The 18286-nt window shown below is 39.4% G+C and overlaps 1 protein-coding gene across 3 annotated transcripts in view; it reads left to right on the top strand.

The window, feature by feature from the left end:
- Positions 1 to 18286, top strand: part of dcc (DCC netrin 1 receptor) — a 367931-nt gene that overhangs the window by 134301 nt on the left and 215344 nt on the right. For all 3 annotated transcript variants that reach the window (XM_054756233.1, XM_054756232.1, XM_054756234.1), the window contains exons 4-5: positions 12815 to 12965; positions 15268 to 15404. In XM_054756233.1, coding sequence (XP_054612208.1) covers positions 12815 to 12965; positions 15268 to 15404 — 288 coding nt within the window. The remainder of the gene's footprint in view (positions 1 to 12814; positions 12966 to 15267; positions 15405 to 18286) is intronic.

Here is an 18286-nt window from a genome sequence, read left to right as displayed (position 1 = left end):
CTTGTTATTATAAGCAAGTGTTTTCTTCCAGTTGATTGATGCGTCAGAGTATTTATTCCTCCAGAAAATATTGTAATATAAAGAGACCAACGGGCTGAGTAGTCACACATGGACTGCTGTGACATTTACGTCTGCTAATGTTGGGCTAATTATTAATATTTCATACTGCATTTATTTCTGGTGCTCGTGTGAGCATATCTAGCGTATTCCCTCGCCTGGAAATCTATCTCACCCATAGATGGATATCAGGGAATGCTCTTTTTTTCTCCATGTCCCCTCGAGGCCTGCGTAGGTTGTAAATAAATGGTGACACCATCTCCGAGTTAGCTAAACAGTGACATTTTTTCCGCCGATTTTAAGCTGAAAGCCTGGACATAACCTGGTCAGGACCAGGTGATGAATTTATCCTAAGTTACCATGGTGATACAGCTGGTTTAAAAGAGAGTTACCTTCGCAGAACACCCCGATGGGCACTTACGAGAGAAAACAGAGAAGCGGCAGCAAGACTGGACACAGGCAGGAAAAAGGAACACGTGATATTCTGTGATTTTGCCCTCGGGCCCACAATTTGGACCTCATGAAATACACAAACAAACCAGGTAACACAATTCAGCAAGACTGTAAAAACAATGGCTTAAGTGAGCGGCATGTGAGATATGTTTGCAGTGTGCCAAACGCTGTACTCAAGGAGAAACAGAAGTGCATAGGTGGGAATGTCTTGAAACCTTTTGGCTGGAGATGCAGAAACCAGAGAGACAGAAAGCTGAGTGAGAACACATTCCGTGAAAATTCCCTCTGAACGTGGAAGTAATCGTCTTGTGAAAAGAGAACTGGCTTAGAAGTTGTCAAAGTTTTCACGAAAAATACAGGAGAGGTCGGAAGGCCTTGTTTCACTGAGCTGAAAATATGTCTGGATTAAATTTTATTTTCATGTTCTGCTTTTTTCCTGTCAGGGGTCACCACAGTGAGTCAATCGCATGAATGGTCTTTGCTTTTGTTTTTACGCTGGATGCATTTGTTGACCGCAAATCGAACCCATGCCCTCTGCCATGAAAAGCAGAAGCATGAACCATTACACCACCGGGGATTCAAATATGGGACGTTGCTAGCTCAGCAGACCGATAACGGTTTAGAAACCACTTTTTTGAAGTCTTTTTTGAAGACTTTTTTGAAGTCATGTAGAACCTTTGCTTGAAGCACTGTAAAAATAAACATACATAAAATAAAGTACAGAATGTCAAAGTACGATTTACATACGATAACAACTAAGATAAAAACGAATGCACTAGCTCAACAATAACCAGCATTAGAAATCCCATGCATGCTAGCGATTAGTGATTTATTTTTAGAGCAACTTCAAACACTTCCAAAAATGACGTACATCCCATTTTATCAGATGATGTAAAAACACACATTTGCAGACACAACAACAAAAACCGACACAATAGCTGAGTCCCATTTTGGAGGACAAGTGCACGTTTGTAGGGTGCATAATGTCGCTGTGGTGCGCAAAGGCTGTCCCAATTCGGAAACACTCCAAGATTCCTTACAATGCTACCAACACGTGTCCACTACCACAAAGTGTTCATTAGAACTACCCTGACCGACCTTTCATATCCCAAGATCCCAAGATCCTTTGTGTGGCCAGCTCTGAAAACATATTTCAACAAAGTGGCACTACGCCGAGGAAAAAAAGAGTGACTTTAAAATTTAAGTGTAGTTTTTTTTTTTTACTTTTTTATTAGAACATGTAATGCCAGATATGTAAAGCTTATTGTGACATTTGAAACTTAAATTCATGTTACTCGACTACCGTAATGTTCAGCGACCACCGTGCTGCTTTATTACCCAGAAAGAGGGCCTCATAGTGCGGTTGTGCAGACAGCTTCATGCAGGGAGCTTTTTTTTTTTTAAGTAAAGCCTTAACTCTTTTACTTGGATTGTTAGTAGGGGTGTCATGAACAGGGCAGCCAGAAGCCAATCATCGCTACTGAGAATGATAATGCATGTAATGTGGGGGTGGCAATGCGTGAGGCAGGATTGGAATCGCACATTAAGTGCTTTGCAGCAGTCAATCCAGCCTACCTCGGTGTTCCAGCGTCATTCAGCCGCAACGTGTGGCTGCTCTTATTTTTCATTTGAGGTCAACAGCTGCTGGTGCTAATGCCCAAGCAGAAATTGTAGTGCAGTCATCCCTCGCAATTATGGCTTGATTATGGCACCCTCGCTATATTGCGTTTTTTTCTGAAGTTAATTAATTGATAAATGATCACTGTTTCGTGGTAGACTGTGGCCTATTATTAGTCAAAACATATTGAAATACAAGTGATATGTAGTATTCTGGTCACTAGGCGGCAGTAATGACACAAAACATTAAGACACTGCCTTCCATTACATTACATTACCTTAACATTGCGTGAATGCATGTCTTCTCCCATTCTGCGTTTGGAAGTGGTCAATTTTGACTTCTTAAGTTTAGAAGAAATAAAATCGAGGCTAACTGGATAACTCACTAGCTTGTTAGCTCACTAGCTAGGGTCCGTCTCGAGTCCCTACAGTATAAGAGTTGCACAATGTCTTGTAAAAAATTAATAATATGAGTGTAAAGGTTATTTCACATCTACAGAGCTTTAATAATGTAAAACACGGATTTAGAAAGTCATAAACAGGTTTTGTATGCTCTAACTACGAACATATTCCATTTATTAACATTTAAGCCTATATCGCGGAAATGTATTTATTGCGGCCGGGACTGGAACTAATTAAACAAGGGACGACTGTAATTTCATGTTTGATCAACGTTGCTTAAGATTTGTCAGATCTACAAACGATTGTTGCATATGACTTCTATCAAAACATGAGATAGTCCGAAGTAGTCTAGAATAGACACTACTAATTCACTTCCTGGAACGGCACTGTAAGCATCACAGGAACTCAACAAACGATCATATCCGTGCTTGTGGTTAAAGAAGACATCGTTGTAGTAGCTATTTTTAAATCTTATTTCAATCTTATTTTATTGCCACTATCACAGGATGTGCACTGCTGTTAGTATGAAGGCGGGAAGTGTGATGTGTGCTGAAAATAGGTTTTGACCCTTGCTAAGTGATAGCTATTTGAGTGCCTCTTGCAGTCGTGGCTGTCGTCCTTTTAGCAGACACAGCTTGTACAAAGTCATCAGCCATCCTAAAACGCTCGGTTACATTAACAAGCACTAAAGCCCAACTCATACAGCCTGAGTGGCACACGCAGCCGCATTAGCATGCTCCGCTAAACTAAGCTAACCAAGTTAGCTTACACTGGCAATTGCTGTACGCAAGATCACTCTTGGTGTCAAATAAGAGTTTCAATTTTTTTTCGCCGACTTAGCCAATGTTTCCGGTTGCCGTCTCGACATGTTTAGTTCAGGAGGTGGCAGGTTAGTGTTAGTGAGGACATGCCGCTATGAATGTTCCTTCTTCTCACGGTTTCAGCATTTGATTTTATGCACACTGTCAATTTCCATGAGATTCCGCATTTAACACTTAACACGGAAATCATAGGGCCCTTGTTCCCTAACTATATTGGGGACAAAGGTATGGGGTGGGGGAAGGGATATGTGTGCTTATGTGGCTGTGACCGTCCTTGGATGCATGTGTGTACGCCTGAAGAAGTTTGCCCAGACTAGTGCCCAATCTTGGAGCCTCAAGTCCGCAGGGTGTCATCGTGATAACACAGCAGTTGCCATGGAGACGACTGTGAGCGGGCCCCAGACAGAGACACCAAACAACAGGTGTCTGTGAAAGAAGAAGAGGAGGGGACCAGAGCGTCCCACTGCAGCAATCTCCTGGAGGAGTTGTTGTTCGAGCAGCGACCTTGGATAGGCCAGTGCCGAGGGGGGAGGCCGGAATGCAGATTAGGTTGTTTGGGTTTGTGCGAGTAGCCACATTCCAATAGACCTGGCTACTCTGTTTGTCCATTCTGGTCTCTCCATCGATCCATCTGCCTTTGCAAAGCCGGAAGCCAAGATGTTTCCTTGTTGTGATTCACAGTGATAACAGCTTTACCCATCTTATCAGTCATGACGGGCAGCTGTTGGGCGCGTTGAACCGCTGCGTCTGTCTTAGGAATTCTGCGATACACCGAGCACAGAGCAGTGCCTAATCCAATCAGCAACAGACCTGTTATTATTTTTGATGTCCTCCACGGAAAGAATAATCGCCAGGCACATGACCTTCCACTTCCCCCAACTGTCTATCATGTACCCGGCGGTGAACCTTCCATCAGAGCAGACAGGTTCCCCCAAACCCGAGCTTCTCGCCGAGAAGACCTTGTCAACTGGAGAGACCAGTTGATCAGTTCCATGATTTTGATTTGGAGAGCAGTGCAGAGAGAGACTCTGAAAAGTATGAAACAGGACTAAAATGAGACATGAGAAGCAAAGCAGGGAAGATAAGGGAGAGGAGAGGGGGAAAGATGCGACCGCCTTTGTTGACAGCCAGCAGAAAGAGCTGAATGTCTACTATATTGGGTAATACAAAGGTAAAGGTGATCATATGGGTGTTATTTCATGTGTAGATGGCTCTAATAATGTAAAAAAACACATTTAGAAGATCGTAAACACGTTTTTTTATGCCATAACTATGAAAATATTCTGTTTAATAATTTTAATCCTACTTTGCAGAAATTCACGTATCGCGGCCAGGTCTGCAACCAATTAACCTCGATAAATGAGGGATTACACAAACAAATAATCATTCACAAACATCTAAGTACAAAAGAACTCCTCCTTAAAATATTGCATAACTATTGAATAATAATAATAATAACTATTAATAATAATATAATAATAATGCATCACGTGACGTGTAGATAGCCAAACAACCTCTTCATGCTCCAATCTATATATAAAAACTATTTAAAAAATAACCATGTTGACCAAAGTGCCATACAAAGTAGTTATTATTATGGTTCAAAATGCAAGGCTTCTCTTTGAGCTGGAGATAAATCTGCCAACAGATGGCTGCTCTTCCCCTTCCAGCAACACATAAACCCAAAATAAATATAAAACAACAACCGTGGCTTCATATTTTATATTTTGTTCAGTCTTTGCATCTTTTTTTTTTTTTTTGTACTTTGCGGACCCAACGGCATATCGCAAGAAGCGAGAGGGTGTGAACACATGACGCAACCAGGACATGTTCTGAAGGCCAGACCGTCCCATTTTGCATCGCTCCAGCTGCGGCTTTAGGACCCAGCCTTTGTCGGCTACATAGGCTGGGTCGCTGAAGGATGCAGACCCCGAAATGGGACAAAGCTAATGTACATCTCCATAGTAGGTGACTACAGAAATACCTCTAGGACAAACTGAGCGTAAATGTGCACTTGCAAATGAGACTCGTAAATGTAACAAACAAGATTAGCACACCATTTAGCAATTGTAATACTTTAATAGGGTGATAAATATTGTAGCTCAGCTCTTCTTACCAAATTTCTTCAATGAATGCTTTTTGCCTTAAAATTTTTGTGGAAAGCCTGACTTGCTTATGTGTTACAATAGAACAAATCTTAACACACTCAATAACACTGAAACAATGTGTGCTTCTGTAATTTTCAATGAATATATGTTGTTCGTTCAATTCAAAGTACATTTGTGGTACTAAGCACAAAAAGTGTCCAGTTGACATATTTTCTAATAAGGAATACATTTAACATAACATGAACGCCCAATGTAACATATGTTCAAAAGGTTTAAGTTTACTTGTTCCTGGACACTTTGAACGCATCTGCAACTTATAGCAATTATTTCCTCCTCTATGGGCTCCGCCCACCTCAATCAAGCACCCCGTTAGTCAGCAGGTGGCAGCCATCAGAGGAACAGTAACTTTGTCTCGTCATTGAAGTCTCCTTCCTTTTCATATGGACACTTAGATTCCACGTCAGCGATGTTTATGCGTACATGAGACTGTAAGTTGCCTCTTTGATCTCCTGGTCAATTACGCAGGTTGAATTACTCAAGTTGAGTGCAATGTTGGGTTCCCTGTGCAAAGTAATCGGTTTTGATACTTGCTTAAAATGTTTACTGTTGTGTTTTTGACAGTTCACTGACCGTCTGTAATCTGAAGATTCATTGGTTTACAGCCAATGATACATTCAAGGACAATTGCATTTTTCAGTGTTAGGCGAGAATTGACACAAATGTCAGTAATTGTCTTTAATGCACTATTTTGGTGTCAGTTTCATTTGTATTTAGATATATTTCTATGTTTAGATAAGAGGAATATGCACCATCTTCAACATAAACATCAATAATAAAGAGTGGCGTGGGTGTAACAGACATTTATCATATTTATGATAGGCCGCACGGTGGTCTAGTGGTTAGCACGTTGGCCACACAGTGTCGGGAAGACCTGGGTTCGATTCTCCCCTGGGGCATTTCTGTGTGTCCCGGTACTCCGGTTTCCTCCCACATTCCAAAAACATGCATGTTAGGTTAATTGGTGACTCTAAATTGTCCATAGGTATGAATGTGAATGTGACGACCAGTCCAGGGTGTACCCCGCCTCTCGCCCGAAGTCAGCTGGGATAGGCTCCAGCATACCCCCGCGACCCTAAACAGGAGAAGCGGTATAGAAAATGGATGGATGGATATTTCTGATATACCCTCAACCTTGCAAGATTGAGGATTCAAATAGTACAGTTTTTAGAGCAGGTGTGCCAAACCACTGGGTCGCTGGGAAGCTTTCAGGTGCAATAATTAAAAAAAAAAAAAATACACTTAAAAAATAAATTTGAAAATAACCATGTCAAATTTTATGTAAATGCATATACATTTTGGAAATATTGGCCATTATTTTATAAAATATATATATATATATATATATATATATATATATATATATATATATATATATATATATATTTTTATATATATATACACAGTTATATATACATAGTTACACATCCCATAGTTTTTGCATGTGTATGTTGGACCGTCTGTTGGACGGTTCTTGTGTGTGTGCTAACTTTCTCCCACGCTGCACAGAACGTTTTTTTTTTACTGCTTTTCTTTCATCCCATATTTGGTCTCAAATGCTGATACTGTGTGGGAATGCATAAAGGTAAGTTTTGATGATGTTATTAACTGCTAATGTGAATATTTGCTGCCTTTTACCACACACATCAAACAGTGATGCAATAATCTTCCATCCATCCATTTTCTATACCGCTTCTCCTCATCACCATCCTGTAGTGGATGGTGGGTCTGTGTTCATTTTGTGCTTTTAATTTGATTGGTCAAAATAGGTTGGGGACCGCTGCTTTAAAGGTCACAAGTTTGGATTAGATACCCCTCTTTCACAACATGTAACATCACACATGAATTACTTAATAGTATTATTTAAAAATAAACACGTGTCTTCTATGTGTTCCACCGCGATATCATTTTACCTTAAGCACAAATTCTAATGGGTTAAGAGACTCATGACTTGACTGATGAGCAATTTTTAAAATCAAGACCACTTTCACATTTTGTCCTTGGCTAGGCTGATTGACTTTATAGTTTTTAACAGTTCATAGTCGTTAAAAGGGTTGTTAAAGACTGCAGATATCATCATTTTTATTGGCACTAACAAAAGCACTTACATCTCATACAAAATGCGCTTTCAGATCTATAGGTCATTTTAAAGGTGGTTTAATTAAAACCACAGGAGTCACCACAGTGGTGACTCCTGGACTACATAGAATGAAAAGGGAACCATAAATTTAGACAAAAACATGTCTGGCTTACTTTTTCAAAATCACTGGTGAAACTTAGAAGATCAGACACCTTCTTTAAAGAGACTTTGGATGCGAGAGCAGCTTCATGGCACTCCAGCAGGACCCCAGGCTGTCAGCAAACCTGGTTTCCTGTACCGCCGCCGACAGTCGGCCATCCAGTCCGAGGAATCCAACCACTGTTTACAAAATCCAAAAAAAATTCAGTAAAATACTCGATTACTAAAATATTTGATAGCTGCAGCCCTACTCTGTAGTGCTATTTGAAACCTGCTGTCATAGAAGAACATCGAAAAACATTTGTTCGAAGTCGACTGCCATTATGATGTTGACTGTGTCAGCCTTGTCTCTTTTTGAGCCTTAAAGTGTTTGCCTGTAAGCATGTTATGGTTATTAAATATCAGCTGTTTATATGTAAGTGAAACATCTTACATATTAGTTGTCTATTTATTTGTCATATTTGGACGTGTTTGAAATATCCATGTCAAAACTCATCATTGTATTTGTTGGAGCATATACAGTACAGGATTTTCAATGTGCTAAATTAGCAGGGGCGATGGTGGGTCCCGCTGCCAAACCAGTGGAGAACCACTGCTTGAAATGATAGCCCACAGCTTTTATCACAGGAGGACAAGTTATCTTGCATGCCAGCTACACAAGTGCATACTTAACATACATTGTGGACGACACTTAACAGCCCTGGCGGGGAAGCCTTTAGCTGGAGATCCAGCATGGAAGTCAATGACTAAATTAATATATTTAATGGCTCTTGAGAATGAGTCATTTGTAGTGACTGACTGGTGATGAGTCCAGGGTGTACTACAGACTATAGAACAGGTGAGCTCACACCTTTAAAATTACCAGAAAATAAAACATATATAGACATATAGTTACTATATTTATAAATATGAGTATTTATGTATGCAGTTGTTTGAAAAAGTGTTTGTTCTCCTTCCTGAGTCCCAAAGCTTTAGAAATGGCTTTAATAACCTTTTCCAGACTGATAGATCTGAATTCATCTCAGCTAAATGATGTTTTAACAGCCGGGGGCAATCACTTTTCACACAAGGTCTTGTAGGTTTGGAGTTTTTGCTCCCATAATGATAAAAAGTTTCATTTAAAAACTGCATTTTGTGTTCAGTTGTGTTGTCACTGACTAATATTAAAATTTGTTTGATGATCCGAAACATTTAAGTGTGACAAACATGCAAGAAAAGAAAGAAATCAGGACACTTTTTCACAACACTGTATAGCAGGGGTGCACACACCTTTTTTAGCATCTATTACTATAAAACATATAAGATATATATAAAATATAACCGGTCAACTTTGAAACTACTATACTAATACTAATGATTAGTATTTCACACGCACAGTTTCAAAGTTTACAGGTAATGAAAATAGTTGATATCATTCAATAATTCACAATTCAATTCAATATGGCATTAAAGATAATTAACATAATTCCTTAATAGTTGTGTACATAACCTGAGTGCCAGTAAAATGTCAGTGAAAATACGTATGTAGCGTTCAGCAGACACACAGTTTATGTATTATGTCCACTTAGCATTTGCTATCAAATAATACAGATACACAACAAACGAAATGACTATGCAAAAGACAATTCAGCTGAAGTCAAGGCAACGTATTAAAAAGGTTTCAGCAATGGCACATTTTCCAATGAATCATGAAGTAACAGCGTAATAAACGGAAGTGTAGATAACATGCATTTCTATAGTGGAGTTCAGGACGTGAAGCAAAGCCATCAAACAACACTTTTTTTCTCCATAACTAGCTGCTACAAATGAACGAATAACTTGTTAAAGATATAGGCATATATAAAATAGATATAAAAACAGAGCTAAGACTGCACGTAATGGGAAACACTTATTCTGCCTATAAAGCCTTCGGGGGAAAAAAATCCAGAAAGTGCCAACAATTTGCATATAATGTGACGTGTGTATTCACCAAGCTACAGCGACAGTTATCATTATTAACATTTTTACGCCGATCGGACTAGGTTGCTGGCGTATTGACACCTTGGCACAGCACACCGGCTAGCTACAGCCGGCTAGTGCCTAGGTTCACCACAGACTTGACCGCAGCAAGTCACAACGCCTCAGGAAACTACCGAAGAGTAAAGATACATATTGGAGCTGCTGCTATGTTTTTATTTTTGAGTTTGGAAAAGTTAACGCTAGGTTTAGGCGTTTGTTTCTATGTTGCGACTGTATGTGAAATCAAGCGCCCAGGAAGCAAGTTGCGGTAATGCTTAAAAGGACCAAAATATGGCAGAATACTGTAATATTACACGTTATCATGAATGTACTTGTTACTGCATGGTTACAGCATGCATATAAAACCACAAAACCTTGTTGGAGGTTTTTGGAGGTGTTTTAATAGCAGTATTTGTCGGTATTTGTCGGTGTTCCCCATTACATGCGGTAGTGAGTCGTCTCTTTAAATGTGTTTTTATATCTTTAGAACGCTCAGAAAACAAAGATTCATGTCGTATTCATGTCTCAAATAAGAATTGTGAATGATGGGCAAAATAAAAAAAAAAAGTGCAGTCTTCCTTTAATGTCAGCTGACTGATGTCATATGACATCTACAAAGTGACATTTACACGATCGACCCCCATTACCTTCGGGATCGACCGGTAGCTTGCGATCGACATAACGGGAACCCCTGCTTTAGAATATTTTACTCTAACGTCAGCTGGGATCAGCTTCAGCTCCCCGGTGAAAAAACACAGGATACGCGTGATAACAAATGCATTGATAAAACCGGTGAATATTTTTTTAATCATGAGTGGGTGTCACGTTCTTAGGCATGTGCTGAACTATATTTTAAAATATTGTGGTCTGTGAAATCCATTTTAATACGATGTGGTCTGTGGATATTTTAGATTTGCAATTCACATTACCAATTGTTTCCTTATCTGTTGCTTCAGGGAGGAAGTTTGAACTGGGAATTTCCATCTGCACTATGGTATCATTCCAGTCCTAAAATGACATGGAATTGGGGGTCTTTTCCAATATTTACAAAGTAGTTATTGAAGGCTTTATCTATATTTCCCTTTGTTGGATTTCCATGCAAATATTGATCTTTGAACTTGGCCTGCAGCTATTGATTCTAGTAATTGAGTAATATACTCTATTGACAAGTAATCTGGTAACTTTATAGCTTCAGTGCAGATTTTATGGAAAACGGTTGAAATAAACAAATAATTTGCTGCTGGCCATAACCTTTATTATTGTTATTATTATTATTATTATTATTAATGTTATTATTATTTTTTATTATTAATATATATTCAAAATTGTGTGACCATGTATTTAACAATTTAACACATACACATTTCAAAAGCTATTAATTAGAGAAGTTGTGTTTGATAATTGGAGAAATTAATATTCATTAATATGCTAACATGTTTTCACATGCCCCCATGTATTTGAAGAGACCTTTGGTTATGTGAGTCACGCATATAAGGCGGTGTTTGCTGCCAAAGTAGACATGTACCTTGTTTCTGGTTGTTTGCTGTGTAAATACGCAGGTTGCTAAGGACGCATGGATGTAGTACTGCTGTGGAAGGCCAGCTCCATTTGACAGTGCAAACATTGCACCATGTTGTTTGTATTTTAGACAGTTTTTGTCGTTTCCTTTGTGCACTTTCTACTCTTTCACCCAACACTGTTTTTCTTTGAGCCTGCTTTTCTCTCTATCGCCACTCTGCGCTGTTCCCCGCCACACAGACCACGTATCCGTACCACCGCTCTCATGTGTGGTCTATAACACTCATTCAGAAACAATTTCCACATATTTTAAATTTCGGCCACTCGTTGACTGGATTATTGAAGCAACAGAATAGAAATCAAAGCTTTTTGATAATGTCGTTTAAGACGTCCCATGTTCCTCTCATGCTTTTGTTCTTGTCTAATACTTTACTGTGGTATTCTTTCCTACATACTTGTTAGATGCTAATTTATACTTCTCATACTGCATTTAATGACTGATTGCCATACAATACTTGAGTTATTTGTTTTACAAATTTACTCTATCGTCTTTTTACAAGCATTTTGCAATCAATTTGTCATCCACAGTTGGTCTTTGTTCTTTTACTTCTTAGTGACTTGTCTCAATGGACAATTTTTGTCATACAGTCATTTGTGTCCCGCAGCTCATTTCATATTGACTTGTGTCACGTACTACGGATTCACTTCCTAAAGCAGCAAACAAGAAGGAAAAAGTGCAAAAAGGCGTAATGTAAGGGGGAAAAATTGAAATGTTGATGCTAAAAACACAAAGCTTCCATGTTGGCGTATACGGTATTTGAGGCAAATGGTGGTCACAGCAGATACTGACTGGTTTTTGGATCCCTCCACATCACCCCCAAAGCAGTGTCACTGCACATTATGGAGTGGCCTTTTATTTTGGCCAACCTAAGGCACACCTGTGCAATCATGCTGTCTAATCAGCATCTTGATATGCCACACCCATGCGGTGGTTGGATTATGAATTTGATTATTGATTATGTCATCTCTCAGTTTCTTGCCAATACCTTGGAGATTCCCGGTTGCCTTTTTTGCTCCTCAGCAGTCTTCTTTAAGTTGTAAAAAGCATTTTCTTGTGTTGTTGCTTTTTAATCTTTGCAGTCTGCTTGGTAATTCATGCATCTCCTTGATCTGAACTGACATATGCTTTTCCTTCTTCTGCTCTGAATTCCCCAATCCTGTTTTTGTTGTCAAGGTCTGTGGTCAGGAAAGTGACAAAATACTTATATAGCGGTTGTGGCGCTCAGGAAGTAAATACCTGCTCCGCTTTTCACACTGATTTAAAAAAACAAACAAACAAACAAAAACAAGTGGAAAACTGTTTTGAATTGAGATGCATCAGAGTCCATTTTTAAATGTTAAATAATTATAGTAGTGTTTTCCGGGAGGATTTTTTTCTAGGTTTGAAAATGTGTGTCATTTTGATCCCTTGAAGTGATTTGGTTAATGCAAATGTCTTTATGGTTTACCCTTCAGATTTTCACACCTGTCTCTCTTTCACTCAGAGCCTGGTCTGAACCGAAACCTGCAGTTTCTTCAACGTCCTTTGAGGGTAACTGCTGTGCTGGGAACTGATGCTGTGCTGGAATGTTCCATCTCCGGATACCCCACTCCGAGCATTCAATGGCGAAGAGGAGACGAAGTGATCGAAACTCGGTCTGTTTGTGTTTTTCATTAGACATAGATGTATATGTGCAAAATGAATTAGGGTATATTTTCAGGCAACGTAACTACTAGTGGTCTGCTCCTTCCTTGTGTCGTCACCTGGAATATCTGTAAAAGTCACATTTGTTGGCATCTCTTTCATGGTTTGGTCAATGCAAACATTCAGGCAGAGGAAAACACTTACTTCATACCCGTTCAACTGTGGGAATTGATCGACTATGGGAGCAGTACAAGGGCTGGCCTACAACAGCCAGTCACAAAGTGTGCATAAAAATAATCAATGATATTTATGTCTAGACAAACATGGTGCTGGTTCATAGCTGGGACATTTAACATTCATGAAAAAAATACATAAATAGATATAAGAAGTAGATTTAAAAAGTTAAATATCACTAATAATCAATACACCTTGTGGATCTAATCTGAACAAACCGTCAGACTTATCGGCCTGTGCATGGATCCCGTGTCCTTGTGGGTTTTGACGCTCGGCTCCTTGTTGGAGGCAGGGGTCGTGAGGAGGGCACTGGGGCGTTGGGCATTGGACGTGTGCATTCAGGAGTTTGGGAGACACGGCCGGGTTCCCCTGCGGAGGTAGTGTTGCACTTTTGCCTTTTCCCTAGCTCAAGCATCAAAAGAGGCATTTGGGCCCGTTTCCACCAAATTAAAAGCCCCTTGGAGCCACAAAACCTATTCGGTCACTAAATTAAAGGTAACGCTACATTATAGTTCCCTGAAGCGTATTGTCACGTCCCTTTTCTGCCTTCCTTTTCCTCCTGGCGGAGTGACAAGCCACACCTGTTGCCACTTGGCAATTAGTCATGTTTCCTAAGCCTTCTCCACTGATTTCTCATCAATATTTGCAATAAAAGTGTTGTGACACATCACTTACTTCAAGTTCCAGAACCACTCTACGTGTTGCTTTTTTTTGCCATTGTTCATTGGGGACAAAGGAAACTAACAAGCAACATGGTCGACCAGCATCATGCTCTCTCACAGTGTTGACTCACCAGAAAACACTGACCCTTGCACTTTGGCAGATAATTGCTCTGCACAAGCTCAACTTCGACGCAGTACTTTGAAAGCCTCATGACGGCGTCAGAAGAGACGAAGTAGTGACTAAACAGAAGCATAAACCTGTAGGAGCCGCATGCGGCCCTGGGGCCACAGGTTAAATAAGCTCTGCTTCTTCCTACTCCTTTTTGGTCATGTTGAACTGTGGAACTGTAAATATGAGATGTAACCTTGAATGCATGTTTGAAATTAGCTAAACTAAACTAAAACCAATACCAGCCTGTGCACACATACACGCAGGCAGTATATTCAACTGTATTGCAGTCGCTCCTCTTGCATTTCACAAACGTTCATAATAGAAAGCAATAGAAAGATTCCAAAATAATCCACAACGTGTTGTTTAACAACTTTCGTTTCTCCGCATGTGATACAAGGAGCAGATCATTAAATGTAAACATGACCACCTCTCTTGGTGGGGGTTACGTTCCAAGGCTATCAGCGAATGCCGAAATCAAATCTGTGAGTAAGTAATAATAATGTCTATTTTTAACACATGGTTCGCTCCTTCCCTCCAAACCCTCATGCAAGCTTGCTGTTGACATTCTCCTAAGTGACTGTTGCAAAATTATTAGATTACATTCAGCTCCAGAACCCTCCCCTTCTCACTTCAATTGCCATTGTTCACTCATGACACAATCCAGGTTTAAGCCCTAAATATGCCTCAGACACTTATTACACATTTTAAGTGTAAAATGTATTGCGACTCACCACAAATGAATGAAAAAGATCATCGATAGAACAGATGAATCAGTCATGTGCTAGCTTGACAACAGCTCTACGTCCAAAGCTGCTTGCCTGTTGCAGTTCCAGTAATGACTTACCATCATATATTAACTTGTGAGGCTGGATTGTTATATAGAAGTTTCACTTTTGTGTCTCATAGCAACTATGGTGCGTTTAAGGACTGCCGACGAACACTCGACGCTTGACGAAAAACATGATCAATGAAGCATAAAGACATTTGATATGATATATTTAGAGGAAAAATAACATCTGGATTGCAAATATGCAGGGATCCACTGTAGTTTGTCTAATAAAAGAACAGTGTATAGAGCTGTTTTATAGAAAAGGTCTTGGGTGGTGGGGGGGTTGTTTTTTTTGCCTGTGTGGTCTGATGTAGTGCACTAATAGTGTACAGAAGAGTGATCATTAAATTTCCTTCAGGGATGCAAAAAAAAAAAAAACATAAGCATAAAAATAATGCAGCTCTTTTTCCCTGTAGGAATAAGAAGTATTCTCTGTTGGCGGGAAGCAATCTCATCATTAGGAGTGTCACTGACGATGACTCCGGCAGTTATAGCTGCACAGCTGCCAACAAGAACCACAACATCACTGCAAGCGCAGAACTGAGTGTGCTGGGTAAGAAACCTCTTAATAGAAATATTTGTACTGTATTGTGCTGTGCATGCATTCATTTTGATATTACCAGCTATTGCTGCCTGGCTGGGCCTGCCTTTGGCTGGTGGAGTGTGTCTTTCTCTGGCTGGTGTTGGTTTGAGTGGCTTGGGGGGGTTGGATGGGATACATACTGTTTTCTCCTACTGCAAAAACAGGGGGCAGGGATAAGAGGAAGGATGATGTGCAACAAAGGCTGAACAAAGTGTGGATTGGGGAAACAATGCATTCTGTTCTCTGACTGGGTGACCTTGATCGACAAGTGCCTAAGGTGACTCAAGTGTGAGCCTCTTATTTGTGGTCCATGTAAACTTACTTAAACAACCATGCTGAAGACTTCACAAGGACGGTGTTGGAAAAGTCCGACCGTAAATATACAATGGAGGAATAAGTATTTGATCCCCTGCTGATTTTGTAAGTTAAGCTTCTTACAAAGAAAACAACAGTACATCATTTTATGGTAGGCTTATTGTAATACAGACAGAATGTAAAACATGAAATAAAATCCAGAAAAAGGTTATAAAATAAGTAGGACTGCAGCTCTCCAACATTTATGTAATCAAGTATTTTCCTGAAAATTCCTTCGATGAATCGAGTAATTGGACAAAATGTATTTTTGCTTGGTTAAAGAGCAATTATAAATACACGAGCAAATCATCCATTTCACTTAATATAAGAACTAGTTGGTTTCCTTTTTTAGATAATCAGTCGTTTTATTTCTTACGTTCACATTGTGCGTAGGAACAAATGGTATTTTCTTGGGTCTGATGACTGCATAATGCTGCTTTGTACATGAATTTATTCATCCGACATTGTGATATGTGTACTGAAAAAGGAGATCATTTATTGGTTAACTGACATTACAAGACTAAATTATATATCACAGTATGTTGATGGCTGTGCATTCATAAAACTGAACTGACTGACTGGACAAAAGACAAATATTCTTGATAAGATTTTGAGTTTTTGCAGTGTGCAAACTAAAATAAAGACACCTACTGTGGTGGAGCATATAACGACTGAGACACACACTTCCTTCTTCAATTACACGGTATTGTTTGCTCGAAATGACCAGCTACTAATCAGCGAGCTAAAATATTATTTTCCATCTTCTTAACCCTTTAGGTGCCAGAGTTTTTTCAAGAAAATATTTAGTTTTGATAATACTATTTCAAACGGTTGTAGCTTGAAAATGGTCAGAGATAAAGGCATACTGGAAATAAGAAAAATCATCAGTATGACCTGAAGTTTGTGGTGGGAGTAAATTTGCTCATCTAATTTGCATATTATGACATCACCAGGCTCAGAAATTGTCAGATCCCTGTCTCCACGATACCCAACTAGCTCATCAAAATGTCTGATCCACTTGTTATACTCATCTCTAAGCAAACCCAGCCATCATCATCATCATTTTCAGCGGGAACACTACTGCGCTATTCAAAGTGGATTTCCTGCCGTGCATTTTCTAGCGACTTTTGCTATTTCCGCGTTTTGTTTTTTTACATTCCCGTTACCCCTGCTAGTTACAAAGGGAATTTTCAATGTAAATAAAATGAAATCTAATGTTATCCATGCAGACCTGGTTGATGGGAGGTCATTTATGCGGAATCATAATCTGTTAATACGGAATCATAATGCAGTGGAACTTCCGTCAGCATACACCAGCATACGTATTTTTCAGGGTTTTTTTCCACATACATTTCTTGGTTAGCGTCTTGTCATATCATTAATATGCATCGTGAGTCCAACTGTGTTTGTAATCACAAAACGTCTGTTAGGACCCTATGAGCAAGTGGAAACTGGAACCGGAAGTCATTGTCCTCCAGCTCCATTGCTTGTCGACGTAGTCGTCAGCAGTTGCCTCTACAGGTGTCTGCCTTTCTGATTGATCACGGCTGCAAAATAACCTACAATGGAGCCATAGAAAGTGCCAGCATTTTGATAAAGAAGGTGAGAAACACGATTGAATCAAAGAAATAGCTCATAGCAAGGTGGTGTGTTGATCTCACTGCCATATTACGACTTTAACAATCATGTCTTCAGTGAAGTTAAAGTAACTTTAAATGTTTACTTATCTCGTTCAATCATCATTTTTATGTATTTATATGCATTTTTTATTGTTTTGTGCATGTAAAACTATAATATATATATATCTTATTATTATGCACTTTTGGCTCTCTAGAATGGATCAATTTGGAATTACATGATTTTTTTATGGAAAACAATTACTTGGTTAGAGTACATTTTGGTTTGAGTCTGACCTTTTAGAAGAGATTAAAGACACTAACCGAGGTTCCACTGTATGGACGAAAACTCGAGGAAAAGTCCTCCCATCTCTGCTGGCTACCATTCTGCTGACTGTATGCAGACTGCCTCTGAGGAAAGAGAATTATATCCAAGATAAATGTCATAAAATATGTAACGTAAACCATCTGTTCGCTTTAGGACGTTTTGTGAACGAAATATGTTTGTATTTATCGTCTGACTGCTTCTCAGCTACTGGTGGCTTCAGACTGAAGCACTGATCTGCAGCAGCAGCTTTATTTATTAAACAGCCCCCACCCCCCACGCCAAAAAAACAACAACAAAAAAACAGAAAAAAAACATGTATTTTCCACATCTGATTGGTATTTTAGTCACACTGGCCTGAGGCAGATTTGCCTGAAGCAAATTCACCTATTACTGTTTTTCACAAGAATGAATGAAATGCTGATAAAATACACAACATACTGTAGTACCTTTCAACCCTCCCGACTCCCTGTATATGTAAACATTTTGGGAGGATTTAGACAGTGCATGAAATACCGTATCCATTGACAAGCCCACTCGGTCAGGTACTAAAGTGA

Source organism: Dunckerocampus dactyliophorus, chromosome 17 (genome assembly GCF_027744805.1).
Source record: "Dunckerocampus dactyliophorus isolate RoL2022-P2 chromosome 17, RoL_Ddac_1.1, whole genome shotgun sequence".
NCBI lineage: Eukaryota > Metazoa > Chordata > Actinopteri > Syngnathiformes > Syngnathidae > Dunckerocampus > Dunckerocampus dactyliophorus.
This window is presented reverse-complemented; position numbering and strand designations above follow the sequence as displayed.